The 16,310-nt window shown below is 53.2% G+C and overlaps 1 protein-coding gene across 6 annotated transcripts in view; it reads left to right on the top strand.

Moving 5' to 3' along the window:
* TPM3 (tropomyosin 3) overlaps positions 1–15,097 on the top strand; it is a 21,010-nt gene extending 5,913 nt beyond the window's left edge. Inside the window, exons 3-11 of one of the 6 annotated variants that reach the window (XM_035890833.1) lie at positions 2,812–2,945; positions 3,778–3,895; positions 4,147–4,217; positions 5,594–5,669; positions 6,163–6,225; positions 6,389–6,458; positions 8,271–8,349; positions 10,272–10,335; positions 14,706–15,097. In XM_035890833.1, coding sequence (XP_035746726.1) covers positions 2,812–2,945; positions 3,778–3,895; positions 4,147–4,217; positions 5,594–5,669; positions 6,163–6,225; positions 6,389–6,458; positions 8,271–8,349; positions 10,272–10,335; positions 14,706–14,714 — 684 coding nt within the window. In that variant the 3' untranslated portion in view covers positions 14,715–15,097. Of the gene's footprint in view, positions 1–2,811; positions 2,946–3,777; positions 3,896–4,146; positions 4,218–5,018; positions 5,095–5,593; positions 5,670–6,162; positions 6,226–6,388; positions 6,459–8,270; positions 8,354–10,271; positions 10,336–13,090; positions 14,682–14,705 lie in introns of those variants that run through there. The other 5 variants (XM_035890834.1, XM_009635275.2, XM_009635276.2 and 2 more) reach the window with 5 other exon arrangements.
* Positions 15,098–16,310: the final 1,213 nt, after the last annotated feature.

The raw sequence follows: 16,310 nt of genomic DNA, 5'->3' as shown, positions 1-16,310 counted from the left end.
CCTGACCCCCCGAGCGCCCGCTCTCACCGCTCTGTCGGGTCGGCGAGGCTGGCGGCAGCGTGGGGACAGTGGATGGGGTGACACAGGGCAGGCCCTCGCAGGTGACCGGCTCGGATCTGAGCGTGACTCTTTGCAAATTTGGCTGGTGGTTTTGCTGCTGATTCGGTTCAAAATGTGAAACTGAGATTTTTTTTCCACCCCTGGTGCTCGAGTCCGATGTCTGCGACGAGCGGTGGGGTGCTGCGACGAGCGGTGGGGTGCTGCTGCTGTGGGGCTTTGCTGCTGAGGCCGATGCCGCGCAGTGGGACCAGGCCACTCCCAGACCTCAGCTGGGTTCTTTCTTTGCAGCCACATAAGGAATTCTCTTGCAATAGCGGCGTTGTCATGGGAACGTGCGTGTTTCTCCTAGCTCGCTGGAGCCTCGCTACCGGGGAGACAACCAGTGTTTCCAGTGTAGTGGTGTCTTGTAGTCAACCTGTGGCCTGGCCCTTGGGACCTGAGGGACGTCCCTGGTGGAGCTCTGTGGCCTGGGGAAGCGATGGTGAGCACAGAAGGCCGAGGTGAGCTCTGCCCGTGGCTTGCAGGGCTCCCGGTTGCTCCCTGACTCAGGGCTGCCTTCCTGAAGGAAGCACGGAGTAACGGGAATGTGCTGCCTGGAAGTGTCACCCCTGTACTCCGGGGGAGCCTGACCGCTTTGTCTGTATCCCGGGAGGAGAAGCAGAAAGGGAGGTGTAAGGACCCTTCTGCAGAGGGAGAGAGAGAGGCAGGTCCTTAAAAACAAGGGTGGTTGGGGGTTTTTTGGGTGGGTTAAGTGCTGCCTGCAGGAAGTCAGGGCTAAGTGATGTGGTTTAGGGGGTCAGGAAATGGAGGCCTGCTGTGCTGGCGAGTCTCCATCCCCTGGGAGAGGGAGGAGGCTCTCCACCTTGACAGCTCATTGCCTCTTTAGTAGGCAAAAGACCTGTGTGTTGAGCAGTCTCCTTCCCATTTCTGTTTAACGTCTTGTTTTGTTCCTCTTCGAGCAGACCACTTCCTCCTCCGGAGGAACATGCTGGCGGGGCTGGCTCTGGGGCTGCCCACTGCAGCGCTGCCTTGTTTGAGCATCGGTGTTGTGGGTTTCCCCGGCAAGGAGCAGGGCGTGCCGGTATGGGAGCTCCTTTTCAAGTTGTGTTCTCACACCCTGATCTTGAAACATGCTGCGGGGGGGGTGCCGAGTGCCTTGCTGCCGACCGGGGGAAGAGCTCGGACAGCCTCTCCCGGGAACTGAAAGTGATTTGTGTCGGGCCTTGCTCTAACACTGGCTTCTTTCATCGCTCTGCTCCTCCCTTCTTCGGCATGGTTAGAAGCAAGCATGTCTTTGCAGGCTGCTTTGTTACGAGTAGCCGGGGTATTTCATATATGCCCGGCATGTGCCTGTGCACAGGTCTCTGTAGAGGATCACAGCGCTGCCCTGAAATGGCCGCAGCCTTGTCCATCTTTGTACCAGTGTGGTAATCCTACTGGAGAGTGGGATTCTGGCTTCCCCTGGGGTGGCTCAGGTGGGGCGTTAATGTCCCCAAAGCATCTAGCCTTCCCCACAGGCTCCTGTTGGGGTTGATGCATTCTGGGCTGTAAGAATCACAGAATTGTTTAGGTTGAAAAAACCCTTTCAGCTCCCCCAGCCCAGCTGTTCCCCTACCCCTGCCATCCCACCCCCAAATTCCAGCCCTCAGCACCGCCCCTGCCTGGCTGTTAAATCCCCCCCGGGCTGGGGACTCGACCCCTTCCCTGGGCAGCCCCTTCCAGCCCCTGACAGCCCCAAGGGGAAGGAATTGTTCCCCATGCCCAACCTCACCCTGCCCTGGCACAACTTGAGGCCGGTGCCCCTCGTCCCATCGCCTCGCGGTCGATAGCATCACTGCTGTAACAGGCCTGACTGGGGGGGCTGCGATGGCTTCTGATCTCTGCTCATCCATTTAAGCCTCAGTCGCTTTTGTGGTCACGCTTCTGGCAAATGTGCGGTGCCTGCGAGCTCTCAACAATTTCACCGGCTCCTGGCAATTTTGGACTGAACCAAGGTGAGGTCTGTGTGTGGCTGTTGCTGGGGAACAGCCTCCTCAACCTGTCTCAAGACTGGCCTGAGGCTTTTGCTCTTTCTCTGGATGATTACTGAATCGCTGGGAGGAAGGCAGCCTAGAGCACAGCTGGCTCTCTGGGGCTTGAGCCGCGGGGGCTGCAGGCATGACAGCCATCGGCTGAGCCCTGCTGCTGCCCTGGGTCAGTGCAGCGCTGTAGAAAGCTTGGCCTGCCAGTGCCCTGACACGGCTCGGCAGACCTCTGAACCTGAAGCTGTTAATCTTTCTCGCGTTGGCTGATGCGAGGGCTTGTTTCAAGCAATGCTCGTGTCCAGATCACATGAGTAAACTGACTTTGTGCTAAATGGTAGCTGTCACGGAGCTCTGGTGTGGTGGATAAATAGGACTGTGATTGATGGCCTGGCAGGATTACAGCAGCTGCAGAGAAGACCCATTAGCGTAAGTCATCTACTTAGTGTTTATGGCTTAAACTGTCACGTCAGCTCAAGCTGACAGACGAGAAACCTGCAGGATGACTGCTGCGTGGACAAAGTGTGTGCCTGTGTGTGTGAAATGCTGGGAGGCTTTAGTGTGCGTGCAAGCCTGTGGGAGCGCAGCCTCTGTAAGAAAGTGGATAAAGCAATCCTGGCTTTGTTTTGGCTTCCCATGTGCTGCCGCTGACCCGAAGGCAGAGCTTAGCCACCCCACGCTAACTGCTAAACCTGCCACAGGCTGAGTCACCCTCATCTGCTCCCTCTAGGCTGAGGCAGAAGTGGCATCTTTGAATCGCCGTATCCAGCTGGTAGAGGAGGAGTTAGACCGAGCCCAGGAGCGCCTTGCCACAGCTCTGCAGAAGCTGGAGGAGGCAGAGAAGGCTGCAGATGAGAGCGAAAGGTGAGCAAGGGCTGCTGCTCTCACTCTGTCAAACATATCGGACACGTTCCTGACTGAGGGCCTGGTGCCATCAACCTCTTGGGCTTCCTGGAGGGTGGGAAGTAGATACCACATCAAGGCTGCATGTGGAAGTCGGTACCCACTTATGCAGAGCAACTAAACCAATGCTGCTGGAGTGAGTATCTTGGAACCTGAGGCTAAGGAGTAAGTGCTGTGTGCTACCATGCATCCCTGCCTCCAAGGGAGGAGAAGTGAAGTGGGTTCTGGGACACCGTTGAGTTGTAAAGGTGGCTGCTGGTGAGGAAGTCTCTCTTCCCGCTGCCTCTGCCAGCATCCTCCCTTCTGGCAGACGTCCTCTGACCTGGCGCTGTGATTCAGAGGGGAGCGGTCCACTTCCAGTTGGCTGATGTGCTTCATTGGTGCACACGCTGTAGCGAGCAGCCTGACCCAGCTGATATCCTGCCATAAAGACGGACTTGGCTCTTCCTGCATTCCAGCTTGGAAAGTCCTTGGCTCAGCTCTGTGGAGTCCCTAAGACAGCCTAGCTCGTTCTTCTCAGCAGCACCACATTTCCCTTGGTCCAGGAGCCCAATGAGCTGCTGGAGCAATGCTCCAAGGACCAGTGCATTCTGAGGAATCGAGCCTGCTGTATTTGCATCAGCACAGCGGTGTCTGCCTTCTGGTGTCACCCTCTGCACTTGGAGGTGTTGTGGCTTGTAAGGAAACAACGTGTTCCCGGGGGAGCACTGTTAATGCTCTGAAACTCGTTACACTGTTGGCTTGTGCAGGATTGTTTTATACATCTCCCCTCCCTGTGCTTTCTTTTGGGCAGAGGCATGAAAGTCATTGAAAACAGAGCTCTGAAGGATGAGGAGAAGATGGAACTGCAGGAGATCCAGCTCAAGGAAGCCAAGCACATTGCAGAGGAGGCGGACAGGAAGTATGAGGAGGTGAGATCCTTGGATGCTCTAGTACAGCTGACCCTGGCCAAGAGAGGCGGCTTCTCTTCCTCCTGACAGGGCTTTCCTCAGCAAACCCTGGCGGGGAGAGCCTGGCTCTCAGCAGAGCTACATCAGTGTTCCCCTTAGCCAAAAGACTCTGGCAGCTCCAGTGGCTCCTGCAGGCGTTCCTTTTGCTGCCCTGCACAGCCTACAAGTACAAAATCCTCTTCCTTCCTCTTAATTCCGATTCTCCCTTCCAGGTTGCTCGGAAACTGGTGATCATAGAAGGAGATCTGGAGCGTACTGAAGAGAGAGCTGAGCTTGCAGAGTCGTGAGTAATCTGCTCGCACGTAACTGGCACATCTACCTTTGCATGGGAACTAACACAGCATTTCTAACCTTGTTACACAAGGCCTGAAGCACAGGGTGGGTTTAGATCCTCAGATGAAAGAGTTGGAAGCACTCTCCTGCTCAGAACAGGATTAGGTCCACTGAGGATGTGGAGTTTACAATGATGTGATTTGCCACGTAGTGGAGATGTTCTGCCCCATTGCATGGAGGGGCTCCCTAATTAGTGAGGCCAGAGAATCCTCCTCCACTCACTATTCACCAGCACTGCTTTGTACGTAAGGTCACGAGATCCGTACACGTTGCTACGGGGCACATGAGTGCACAGCACTTGTCCTAAAATGGCAGAGGCCTCCCAGGCCGGGAGCTGAAGTGGCATGCGGGATGTCTGAGGGCAGAACTGTGGCTGAGTTTGGTCTCTGGCCTCTTAAAATATTTTCAGTAACCACTACAGACTTCTGCACTGCTGAGCAGCAAGCTGGACTTGCTCTGCTTGGAGCAGACACACAAATTGTGGTGTTTGGGCTCCTTTCACGTGTCTGGATGCCTTAGCTGATCCTCAAGGAGCTGGTCTGGGCCTTTCTGTACTCTGGGCCTTGTCTAACAAAGTTGGCGTGTATGCAGCAGTAGCGCTGTGCTTCCTGCCCAGACATGCATGTCGTGACCTTGACTTTTTTGTGTTTTTCCCCTACCCCCTTTTTTGCTCTGTGGTATTGTGTTATTGGTGCTCCTTTTGACCCTTGCCCCCACCTGGCTTGTGCCATCCTGTGACCGTCACTAACAGTCGTTGCCGGGAGCTGCAGGAGCAGATCAGAGTGATGGACCAGAACTTGAAGTGTCTGTCTGTTGCCGAAGAAAAGGTACTAACCTTTCCCTTCTCGAACCATTAAACCAGAACTCTTGTGGTCTTCTTGCTACGCTCCTTCCCTCAGCTTAACTGCGTCTTTCTCTCTCCTGGAATGTTCTGTCCTCTCTGCACATAAATATTCCTGTCTGAGTGGTGGCAGCTGTCCATCTGTCCGGCAGAACAGCTTCCCTCCTTACAGCAAACTAAACAGGCAGCTCGTACTTGAAGACTCCAGGCCCGGCAGAAATCTGTGTCCACATCTCAGCTGCTCAGCTCAGCGTCCTGCGCATGTGCTGGCAGAATACTTAAAATATGAAATTGAAGGCGGGAAGGGAACTTGCTTTCCGCACAAGTGCCTCAAAGCAGGGTCCCATCCAGTCTGAGTGCAGACTGTCTCCTAAAGAACTTCCCGGTCTTCCCTGCACATGGATTCACTTCTTGTCTCTCCTGTCTTTCCCTCCCACTTCTTCTTTTCCTTTTTCTCCCCACCCTTTCTTTATGAAACCCCACAGTAAATGTTCCGAGCTGGAAGAAGAGCTGAAGAATGTCACCAACAATCTCAAGTCTCTTGAGGCTCAGGCTGAGAAGGTAGGGCTGCTTGTCCAAGGGCCAGAAACATTTCTGGTTTGCTAGGAGGGTGTGTGACAGCAGAGGACCTGCTGGGATAGAAATGATGCAACTGCAGCCTTAAGCAAGCAAGCAGAGCTATGCTTGCTCTCCTGGGAGAGGTAACGGATTTCAGTGCAGGGCTAGTGTTGATGGTAGAAGACGGGAGTGCGGGAAGCCTGGATGCCCTTCCCTGCCTTGAGGCAGACTCGATGAGCCAAGATGTTGATGCTGCTGGGATGAGAATTTTTCTGTGCCCAAGTTTGTGTAACGTGCATGGTGTGGGACTTGTTGCCTGCCCTGGTTCTGTTGGATTAGGGCAGGGATGTGAACAGCTCCCAGTTGGAAGTTTCTATGGGCATGTGCATTGCAGGGAGGAGTTTATATCTCCCTCTGTAGCTGTGAGCTCTCTGGAGTGGGAGGTACCTGGGGCTGCTGAGGGCTGCTGATTGCTGACTCCTCTCCTTTTCCACAGTACTCTCAAAAAGAGGATAAATACGAAGAAGAGATCAAGATCCTGACTGATAAACTTAAAGAGGTGAGTGACCATGTTGGCATGGCTCAGCTGGGTGAGCTTGGCCTCAGCTTGCTTGGGGAGAGATGAGGAGAGTGGGAGACTTCATGTCCTCAGGCTGATGCCCCTGTAGTCCTTTGCTGCATCCCAAAGCTGTTGTACTAATTGGCTTGCTTCTGTCTGGCAGGCGGAGACCCGTGCTGAATTTGCTGAGCGGTCTGTAGCCAAGCTGGAGAAGACCATTGATGATTTGGAAGGTACATTCTGGGGATGGGAAGCCAAAGAATATGTGGTGAGGCGTGGGGAGCTGAGGAAGGCTGTCTCCCAGATAGTTGGAGACTGGAGACACTGCTCTGCTCCTCAGTACTTGGAGCATGACCTAACTCTGCCTTCAGGTGAGGCTTGGTGCCTCTGGGCACGAGTCATGACCTGGGTATCTACTTCAAAAACTGTTCCCTGGTTGTGCTGTAGCAGATCTCAAGCTCTTGATCCAAACACCTTGCCGTATCTGACTGATAGTGACAGATAGCGTGGCTGGTGTATCTTGGTTGTGATATCCTCAGGAATGTAACTGGATTCCTGTACTCCAGCTTAACCCAGTTTAAGGAGTGGCATAGGAAAGACTCCTGAACTCAACAGGAATTTGTTCCAATAACATAGTTATGTGCAGAATCTCATGGACGTTGCTGTCTGCTGCAGACAGTGTTGCTGCAAATCAACCACAGAGCCTTGAAACAGCCCCCATGAAGACTCAGACTCCCTGGTTGTCAGTCCTGGTTCAAGATTAAATCACCAGAAGCCCCATCCGTGCAGTGTGGTGGTCAGCCTGTGCCAAGGATGGGTTCCTTTCCTCCTCCTGTTCCTGGTTTCACAGTACTTCAGGAGCACTCTGGAGGCCAGCTGTTGCAGAATCCTACCTTTCCCCAAGCTGTGGAAGGAGAAGGTTCTAATTGTCTCCCTTAAATCTGGGGCTGTGGCAGGATCCTTCAGTGGATAGCTGTGGCTGGAGTGGTGGTGATGGTAAACCAAAACTCTTACAGGCCTCCTGCCTCAACCACAGCATGTGCCTTTGTGGTCTTTTAGTGCCAGGTCTTGGAGATTCAAAGGCACATCCTACTGTCTGGAGTCACTCAGGAGGGTTTTTTATTGTCTAGAAATAGCAATGGTGTCAGCTGAGTTGTTCCAGAACCACAGCCAAGGAGCAGTCTGAGCCACCTCATGATCCAGGGCAAGCTTTTATTGGGAACTGCAAAAAAACCTCTTCCAAATTCCTACATGCTCCCCTTGAAACACGTTGATTGAGAGTTGGCTCTGGTCTCCAGCCTTGCTGCTGAAGTGACCTAGTTTATGACAACTGACAAAGTTCTCTGGGCTCGGTGAAGCTGTTAACAACATTACCAGCTGTACTGTAGCGTAGGCAGCCAGAGCTGGGAGGAGTCTCTGCCAGCTCTGCACAGTTCTCAAGGAGTGCATCAGAGTTGCAGGACTGCCTCCTCCCCTGAAGGTGGGTGACCTGCCTGCCTGCTCCATTATCTGATGGAAAACACAGGCGTGGCCTGTCTGCTTGGCTTACTCCGCCTCGCTGTGCGCTACGGAATGGGAATTCCCTCTGATGCCCAGGACTATTAGATGATTGATTTCTCCCAAGCCGGTTTTTGTATTGAGACTGAAGGTGAGAACAAAAGCACCTCAACGGATACATGCCTTCCATAGGTGTAGCAAGCTTCTCCCGAACTGGATGGAGTTGCCCTTCCCTGCTGCTCCTCCTCTCAGTGGTTCTTGCTGACCTAGCTGGGCAGCTTGTTCTCACAAGCTGATGTGGTTTTGCTTTTTGGCTCTGCTCCCCTCAGAGCTGGCTGGAAGGCACTTGCTGGTCAGACTGTCCTCAGGCTGTTGGAACCCTCCCATTCATTGTCGGGAACTCATACGGAGTCGTGATGGCTCCGTCTCCAACTTCGTTTTCTTCTGTTCATGAATCCCATGCTGCTTTTCCTGCCCCAGGGTGTTGGAAGAACTCCTTTGCCTTCCCTCATTGTTTCCCTTTTGTTCTCCTCCTAAACCTCTTCTAGATGAGCTCTATGCCCAGAAACTGAAGTACAAAGCAATTAGTGAGGAACTGGACCACGCCCTGAATGACATGACTTCCATGTAAATATGAGCTGGCTGGTGTTCACCTCTCGCTTCAGCAGGCTAGACCGCCAGAGCTTGCTTGGTTTGCTGTGATTTTTCATAGTTGGAGAATCAATGGCACTGTGTTGTCTAGGTTACTTCTACAGATCTCTGCCTCAAGGATTGCGGAGGCTTCCCTGCAGCATGCTGTACTCTAACTCTAGGTCCTTGTGATCTGCATGTGTAACACTAAGTGCTGTGCTGGCCTGAAAGGATTCTGACTTGAACTCTACAAGTGCAATTCCCAGTCCTACTGAGAAAGGCTTCCTAAGGTAATGTGGCTTAGTTGCCTGCTGGAGCCACTGGGCCATGGTCTCAGGATTCCTCCTGGAAGAGGCTGTGGATAGCACTCGAGTGGATTCCTTAGGAATTGCCATGACAGGCTTGAGATGGGCTGGATCATGAGCTGATCTGTGGAAGTAGCTGAACCCGTATGTTTCTGCAACTTCGCTACTCAGCTTTTTGTTCGGATTTGCGGTGGGTTCTGCTAACAGCTGCTCCGCACGGTCCTTACCACTAACCAAGGAGAGGCCAGGTACTTGTGCTGCAGAGGAAGAGCCTTAACGCTAGCGTCCGAAAGCTCCCTGAGCAAAGTTTGCTGTGCACAAACACTCAAGCTTCTCTTAAAATTAGTGTCTCCTTCTGTCTCACACAGATAAGTCTTGCGATTCCAAACTCCACTTTGGATTTGCCTCTGTTTGGTGGCTTGTTCTGCATCTGCACCCTGCATTCATGCTCTGGTCATCTCGCTCTGAATTCCAGTACCTTTTTCCAGTTACTGTGCACAGGGCATCCCTGAGAACGAGCGCTGTAAAGACGCTGAAGCTTGACAGCAGCAGCAGCAGCCCCCCAGTTATGCTGCACTTGCTCCTAAACAAAGCTCCCTCTGTTTGACCCGATGTGCCAGACACTGCTGTGCTCTGAGGGGCTGCCCTTTCAATGTCTGGGTGTAGCTGGGAGTATGTTGTTCTCATCTGCATATCTTGTGTAGAGCCATAAAGCTCCTTTTGTATTTCTCTTGCCTCTTGCTTGAGCATGATGTCACCTTTTTTTTTAAGGAAAACAATTCTTGTATAAATTGAATGGAACGGCTGGTGCTGTTGAGAAATGGATTTATAGTGACCACTTGCTGCTTTAGAGTAACTGTTTCGATGTTGCCTTCAAACTGGTGTAACCCTCCTCACCCTCGGTGGAATACACAGACTTCATTAACGCGCTGGATTTTTCCTCTTGGGTGTCTTATTGGCTCACAGATGTGAATTGCAGCCCTGCAAGTGGTGCCGCAGCGTGCTCCGTAGGGTCAAATGGGAGGCTGGGGTTTGTAGCGGGCAAGTCCTTGAGCTGTGCCTGCTTCAGCCTGGCTGAAGACACCCCTCATGCCTGTCTGCTCCGTAGCATTCACTGGCATCAGTTGCCAAATGCTGGCTTGCAGTGGGAAGTCACTGATACACCTGATAGTCACTAGGTCACTGGCAGGGTGTGAAAAGCAAATAAATATCAAGTGAGCTCTGGCTGGCTTCCAGTTGGACAGGACTGGTTGGGTGTGAGGTGCCGCCTGTGTGGCGGGGGGGGGGATGTCTGGCCCCTTCAGGAATAAGAATGCACCGCAGCAGGGCTGTGGGCATCTGAGCCAGGGAATCTGTGCTTTGCAGAGTCCTCCCCTCCCCGTGCAGGGGCTGAGGGTGACGGGGGCCCTCCTGGGAGCGTGGCATGGAGCTTTACACTGAGCACTGCGGCTGGCAGCAGGCTGCAAACACTCGATGCGTGTCACTGCTGGTCTGAGTTTGTTGCTGGTTGCTCTGGTGTCATAAACACTGATCAGCCTCTCGTAACTGTATGTGCTGCCTCATGGTGGCTTGTCAAATACTTTTTTCCTTTCTGGATTGGTTCGTCTGCCACAGTGCCCGAAGAGCCCTTCATGAACAGAGTTTTGATGAAATGGGACACCTCCCGTGGTTTCCTCAGGTTTGTGTCACTCCGTTCTCTGCACAAATGGCACTAGCAGTGAGGATAGTCCAGACACGCTGAACTGCCCCAGCCTGCTCTCACTCCATCTTCTGCGTCAGGGCTATCCCCTCTCTGCTGGGTCTGGGTGGGGAAGGAGGGAGCATTCCCACAAGGAATTACAAAGCGTCATAGCTTGGAAAAGATCTGGTAGATGGTGGTCTGACTCTCCTGGGGTATGGGGCAATAACTTCGTGCCCTGTAAGTGCAAAGCAAGAACCTGTAACTCCTCCGTAACCAAACCTGCAGCTGGAGCAGGGGGTCTAGAGCCTGTGGGAGGGGCAGGGCTTCTGTCACAAGTGTCTGGGTGTGTGGAGGCTTCCAGCCCAGCGTTCACTTGCCAGCTCATACCAGGTGGGAGGTAGCACCCTGCCCTTGTGAAAGGGCCTCTCTCCTCATGGGGAGGTCCTGTCAGCTGTGGGTTTATTACTGACTCACACTGTGTGGAGCTGGTGGCTCTGCTGTTGCACAGTGGTGTTGCAAGTGATGTTATCGAAGGCTGGGCTGTGACAGGCCCTTTCCCTGCTCGTCCTGATGGAACTCCACGCTGGGTGGTGGATGGATGGGTGGGTGATGCAACTTCTGCCCTGGGAGGTTTTGAGAGGCTTCTGGTTTGACGGGATTGCTAGGCTTGTGCAGGCTGGTTACCGTGAGCTGGGCTGTTGACTTGGGAGCGCTGCAATGCAGATTAGCTGCCCAGGAGGCACAGGTCTGGGGCTCCCCAGGTTGCAAGGATGGCTGGTAAGGCTGCCCTGCGGGCTGGGTGGAGAAGGGAGCAGGCCAAACACTGGAGCTAGCCCCAACAGACCTGGGCAAGCATTCCATGTTGAGGAGCTGTTCCTGAGGTCTAGGAAGGGTCAGGCTAATTCAGTCAGGTTGCTCCTTCATGTGGGTGAGCTGTCAGGTCCCTGTCCACAAGCAGTAACGCTCGCTTGAAGGCTGTGAGCCATTGCACCAGCCTACAGTCGCTGGTACTTCTGACTGCAGTTCACTGCCATCTCCTGCCACTCTGGAGACCCAGGACCAGCCCTGCTCACCTGGGGCTGGAGACTGGCGGCAGGGTGCCCAGCCTACCCACTCAGAGCCAGCATGGAGGCCAGAGAGTGAGTTCCCAGCAGCAGTAGCTGTGTAAGGTAGGCTCTGGTGTAGGCCAGGATGGGGTGTACCTGTCCCCCATAGCACAACTTCCCTTTTCCTCCAGTTAGATTGCAGTAGGATGGAAATTGTTGGCTTCTCTGGCTGTTGCTTGGTCCCTCGGTGGCTTTAAAGAAGGGACAATCGATGGGCATTACTACCCTCTGTTCTGCAGAGCGAGGCACAGCTAGAGCAGGCGCTGAGGGTAGCTGGGGGAAGGTGAGCTTCCCCCCCTTGTCTGCGGCTGTCATGCTGGAGGGACTGGGCTGAGCCCCTCTCCAGAGGGGGATGTGCTTTGGCTGCTCCATGTGAACAGCTTGACTCAGCATCCTGAATCCTACCTGGCCAGGTCTTGTTCAAGAGCAAAATATTCCTAAGTTGAAAGCAATGAGGGATGGTGTAGATCACCTCCAGGGGTTGCCCTAGATTCCTAGGGACCTCATAGTACAAGGATTTGAGAAGCCGCCTAAGGCCAGCAAGAATTGCTGTGCTTTATTCTCGCTCATCGGGCAGAGGCAGCATGCTGTGCGTGTCACTGCAGCTTGTGATGATTAGTTCTGCCAGGCTGGAAGCTGTTGTAGAAGGATTTTTCACTGCCTGGAATTCCCTCAAACGCAGGAATTGGAGTTGTCAGGCTGGAGGGACCCCACCTGTGTAGGTGGGCAGAGGTAGATGCTGAACTGATGCTCCGTGGTGGCTGGTTGTGGCTGACCGGCTACGTGGCAGGACAGCAGCCACCCAGCCCTGAGAGGTGATCTGTCCTGGGAGAGGAGCAGACTGGTTCTCCCTTTCCCTGGAGTTGCTGATGAGCACATGTGCTTGTTATCAGCTCTGGGGATGAGTGTGGTCGCCAGAGCCCCATGAGGCTGTAAGGATGGGGTGGAAGGTGAAGGCGCTCAGACGCAGTGGCAGTTTGTGCCCCGCTTACTTAGTTGCTCTGGGGCAGACATAAAATAGGAACCTGTGCTCCAGAACTTCCTTGGTCCTGTAACCGAAGCAGATACTGCCTTCAGTCCTTGTCTAGATGTGGTGGGTTGTTAGTGTGGCACAGAGGCGTCTCCTTGGAGGAGCATTCTCCAGGTCAGGTATGAGACGCTGTCATTCTCCATTCTTCTGGTGTCCCTGTCCTAATGTTAAAATCCCATCAATCCCACTGCTGTGTGGTGTGGCTCACACCGGAGGGTGCTTCTGGTTCAGCTGTGGTAGGACAACTTCTTTTCTGCAAAGTGCTCCTCAGGCTTAAAGCGCATCCCAAGTGTCTCTCCTTACCTGGGTACAGCCCAGCCTGCAGGCTCCTCTTCTGGGGTTCTCCTCTTCCTTTCTTGGCCTGTGCAAGCCCTTGGCACCACTTCTATTTCTGCCTGCACTTGGTTTCCTCTGTGATCTTTCTGAGCTGAAATGCAAGTTCAAGTAAGACTCTCTTCTCCCCAGCTTCATCTGTGTAATAGCCTAGACTTGATCCTCGGAGGCACACGTTATGGAGACAGCTTGTTTGATGTGCTCATCTTGGTCCTCTACTAACCTTCCCTTTCTCTCTTTTTCTCTCTTCCTCTTGTTTCCCCTAATCCTGTTGCCGCTGCAGAGCGCCTGTACAGCCAGCTTGAGAAAAATCGCCTGCTCTCTAACGAGCTGAAGTTAACGCTGCATGATCTGTGTGACTGAGAAGGGGGCCCAGTAATGCCATTAAACAAGCTTATTGCGACCACCAATGCTGTGGACCACAGTGAAATCTGATCGTTCTTAAGACTGGCAGACTTGCAAACTTTATGCAATTGCTGCTATTTAATGGGGCACTTGAATTCATCCTCTAATTTATTTAAGAGTTTGTTTTTTTTTTTATAAAGGTAACCTCTATTCTTGGTGAACTAACCCTCAGACTTGACTGGGGTTTTTTTTGAGCAGTCTTGTTCACATGTCCGGGGGTCCTGCCTGGCTCCTCCGTGGAACCAGAATGGCTGCACCCACCGAGAGAGGGGTGGGGTGAAGTTAGGCTTATGTCTGCTAAAAGATGCCTGTTAAGTGCTACGACTTAATTTACTGCTAGCTGAATGACTGTAGGATTTCCTGCTGCATGGAACGATGGTTTCTAACAATAAATGACTGACCTTGTGGTCCGTAAGACACCGCACACCTGTAATACTTTCCTATATAGTCGAGTCCTAACCTAGAAGGTTTGGGGGAAGTGGTCATTCCTGGGGCCTGGCCCCAGTGCAGCTACAGAGCCCCAGAAGGGCTTGGGAAAGCTCATGGACATCTCAAAAGCGAGTCCCAAAATCCACAGCGTGAAGCTGTGTCTTGAGTGCCTGCAGGGAATCTCTAGCTGCTGCAGTTGCTAGTGCTCTAGGAAGGCTGCTTCTTGCTCTGTGCACGGTTTCTGACCCGGGGGAGGTTGGGGAGTGACTTTGAGAAACTGCCTGTACCTAAAGGACATCTTTCTACAGCCTGTCTGTCCAGCCCAGCGCGTGGATATCTTCAGTGATATGGGTGGGCTCACCTTTGGATTAAAGCCTACCTAGAGCGCTAGTTGCTGATCTGAGCTCTCCTCCTGGCTTAAGGAACATGTGAGAATCGACTGTGCAGCTGCCTGCAGTCTCGGGCAGAGTCGCAGCACCCTCGCTTCTACTTGCTCCCTGCCTGCCCTTCACTGAAAACAACCTCCTCCCTGCTGTCCTGAGGCATGGTTGTCTGCTCCCCGCTGCTAGGTAGCGATGGTCTTGGTGACCAGCTTGGCATCTCTGCCCTGTGCTGGGGGGGGAAAGGGGGGCACAGCCAGCTGTAATTCCAGGGGCGCGATTTGTAAGCGTGTGTGTTACCTCCGTGTTGCTCTTGGGTGGCTTGCTGGGCCACGGGGGTCTGCTGTCTGGAAGTGTTTGAAGCCCCGGGGAAAGCTAGCTACAGTCGGAGGCACCTGCATGCCAAACACTGCCTAGAGCACTGGCTAAAAGTACAGCGTGACCGTGCCGACCGGGAGCACCGGCAATGCCAGAGGCAAGGGCTACAACTGAGCCAGGTAACTTCAGCGCTTCTAGCTGCACCCAGCCAGGCACCCCCGGCCGGAGGACTTGCTGCGGCAGCGTGCTGGGAAGGGGCTAGCGCAAGCTTTCTTTGGCGAAGGTTTCTCATTTTTTTTTCTCTTTTTTTTTTTTTTAATTTTTCCCAGAGCGGACTTGTAACTTTTGACTCTTGCTTCCCGGCAGATAAACTGAAATCCACCAAAGAGGAGCATCTCTGCACGCAACGAATGCTGGACCAGACCCTGCTAGACCTGAACGAGATGTAATGGATCCCTGCCACTGCCTCTGCCACGCGATGCCTGGGGGGGCCGGCCCAGCCGCTGCTGGCCTCTAACCCTTGGGGATCAGAGTTTACTTTCTGTTGCCAACTTGACCAAACACAAACCTTCTCCTTTGCCTCAGGGTTAAAGGCCACCAGGCTGGGCAGAGCTTCAAACAGCATTATTAAGGGAAATAAACAATGCAATAATGTTTGGGGAGCATGTTTGAGATGTATACATTTTGTAACTACCTTTTTTTTTTTTTGTAGCAACCATTGTAAACATTCCAAATAACTCTGAGGCTGGTGAGCTACACTTCAAAGCTCTTGGCTTGAAAATTTGGTATTAACCTTCTGTTAATCAGCTCTGGGCCCCCCTGCTTTGGCAGGGGAGGAAAGAGGGTGTGACGGTTCCTGGCTGTGGGCCACCGAATCAGAGTAGCCAGGCTAGGGATGGAAGCCTATTGGGAAAACTTCCTTTCCAGGAGCTGTTTGCTAAAGAGCAGTTCAGTTTCTCAGCTTTAAGGTAACTCTGTGTTGTGGAGAAGCAACTTTTGTGCAAAAAGGAGACACTTCTTTTTTTTTAAAAACCAAGCCTGTTCTCTGAACAACTGAACCTTCACAGGGTTGTTTCCTTGCCCCCCTTCTCCCCCCCCCCGTTGGCCACTTCCTTTCGCAGGAGGTTTAGAGAAGCCACGGCTCCTCTAACCTATTGCTACACAGGGGTTGAATTTGCCTTCACTAAGTGCTGATGCACCAAGCTTTATTGCTCATTGCTGGGTTACACTTAACAGCTTAATTACCACAGCCTTGTTTTCTCGGGAAAGTGGGTTGTTTGTTTTTTTTTTTTTTGCCTACCCTGAGGGAGGGAGCTGAGGCCTTCCCTCCTAGCCAGGAGTGCTCTTAGTGTCTTAAGGTACAAGCCATCTTCCTGTGCATTGCTGATGTGTAGTTGTTGTGAGGTGTGAGTGTGGAGACGTGTCAAGCGTGTGGCTTGTGCTTGAGCATGCTGCTTGGTTGTAGCAGTTTCAGGGGCCAATCTGGAGACAAGAACCCTATCAAGCGTTTTGATACTAAATTGAAAAAAAAAAAATAAAATTGTCTTACTGTCTTTTGAAATAAAAACCAATCCCTCCATGCTGCTGTCCGGTTGCGGAGATTTACTGAGTGGGAGCTTTCTGGGCCTGCGAGGGGTGAGGGTGGGGCTGAGCAGCAGGGCCTGTGCCTGTCCCTCAGGGAGGAGACCGGCAGTGAGGTAAGGCCAGGCTTGCCTGCACCTTCCCGGGGCCAGAGCGCAAAAGCCAGCCTGTAGGGGTGAGTCCCCCCTCTTTTACCTCAGCCCTTGGTGGGGGGGCGGGCCTCCCTCTTTTATAGAATCACAGAATGTTTTGGGTTGGAAGGGACCCCCAGAGGTCACCCAGCCCAACCCCCCTGCAGGAGCAGGGACACCTTGAACCACATCAGGTTGCTCACAGCCCCGGCCAACCTGGCCTGGAATGGTCCCAGGGATGGGGCCTCCACCCCCTCTC

Source organism: Egretta garzetta, unplaced genomic scaffold (genome assembly GCF_000687185.1).
Source record: "Egretta garzetta isolate BGI_Z169 unplaced genomic scaffold, ASM68718v1 scaffold1063, whole genome shotgun sequence".
Taxonomy (NCBI): domain Eukaryota; kingdom Metazoa; phylum Chordata; class Aves; order Pelecaniformes; family Ardeidae; genus Egretta; species Egretta garzetta.
This window is presented reverse-complemented; position numbering and strand designations above follow the sequence as displayed.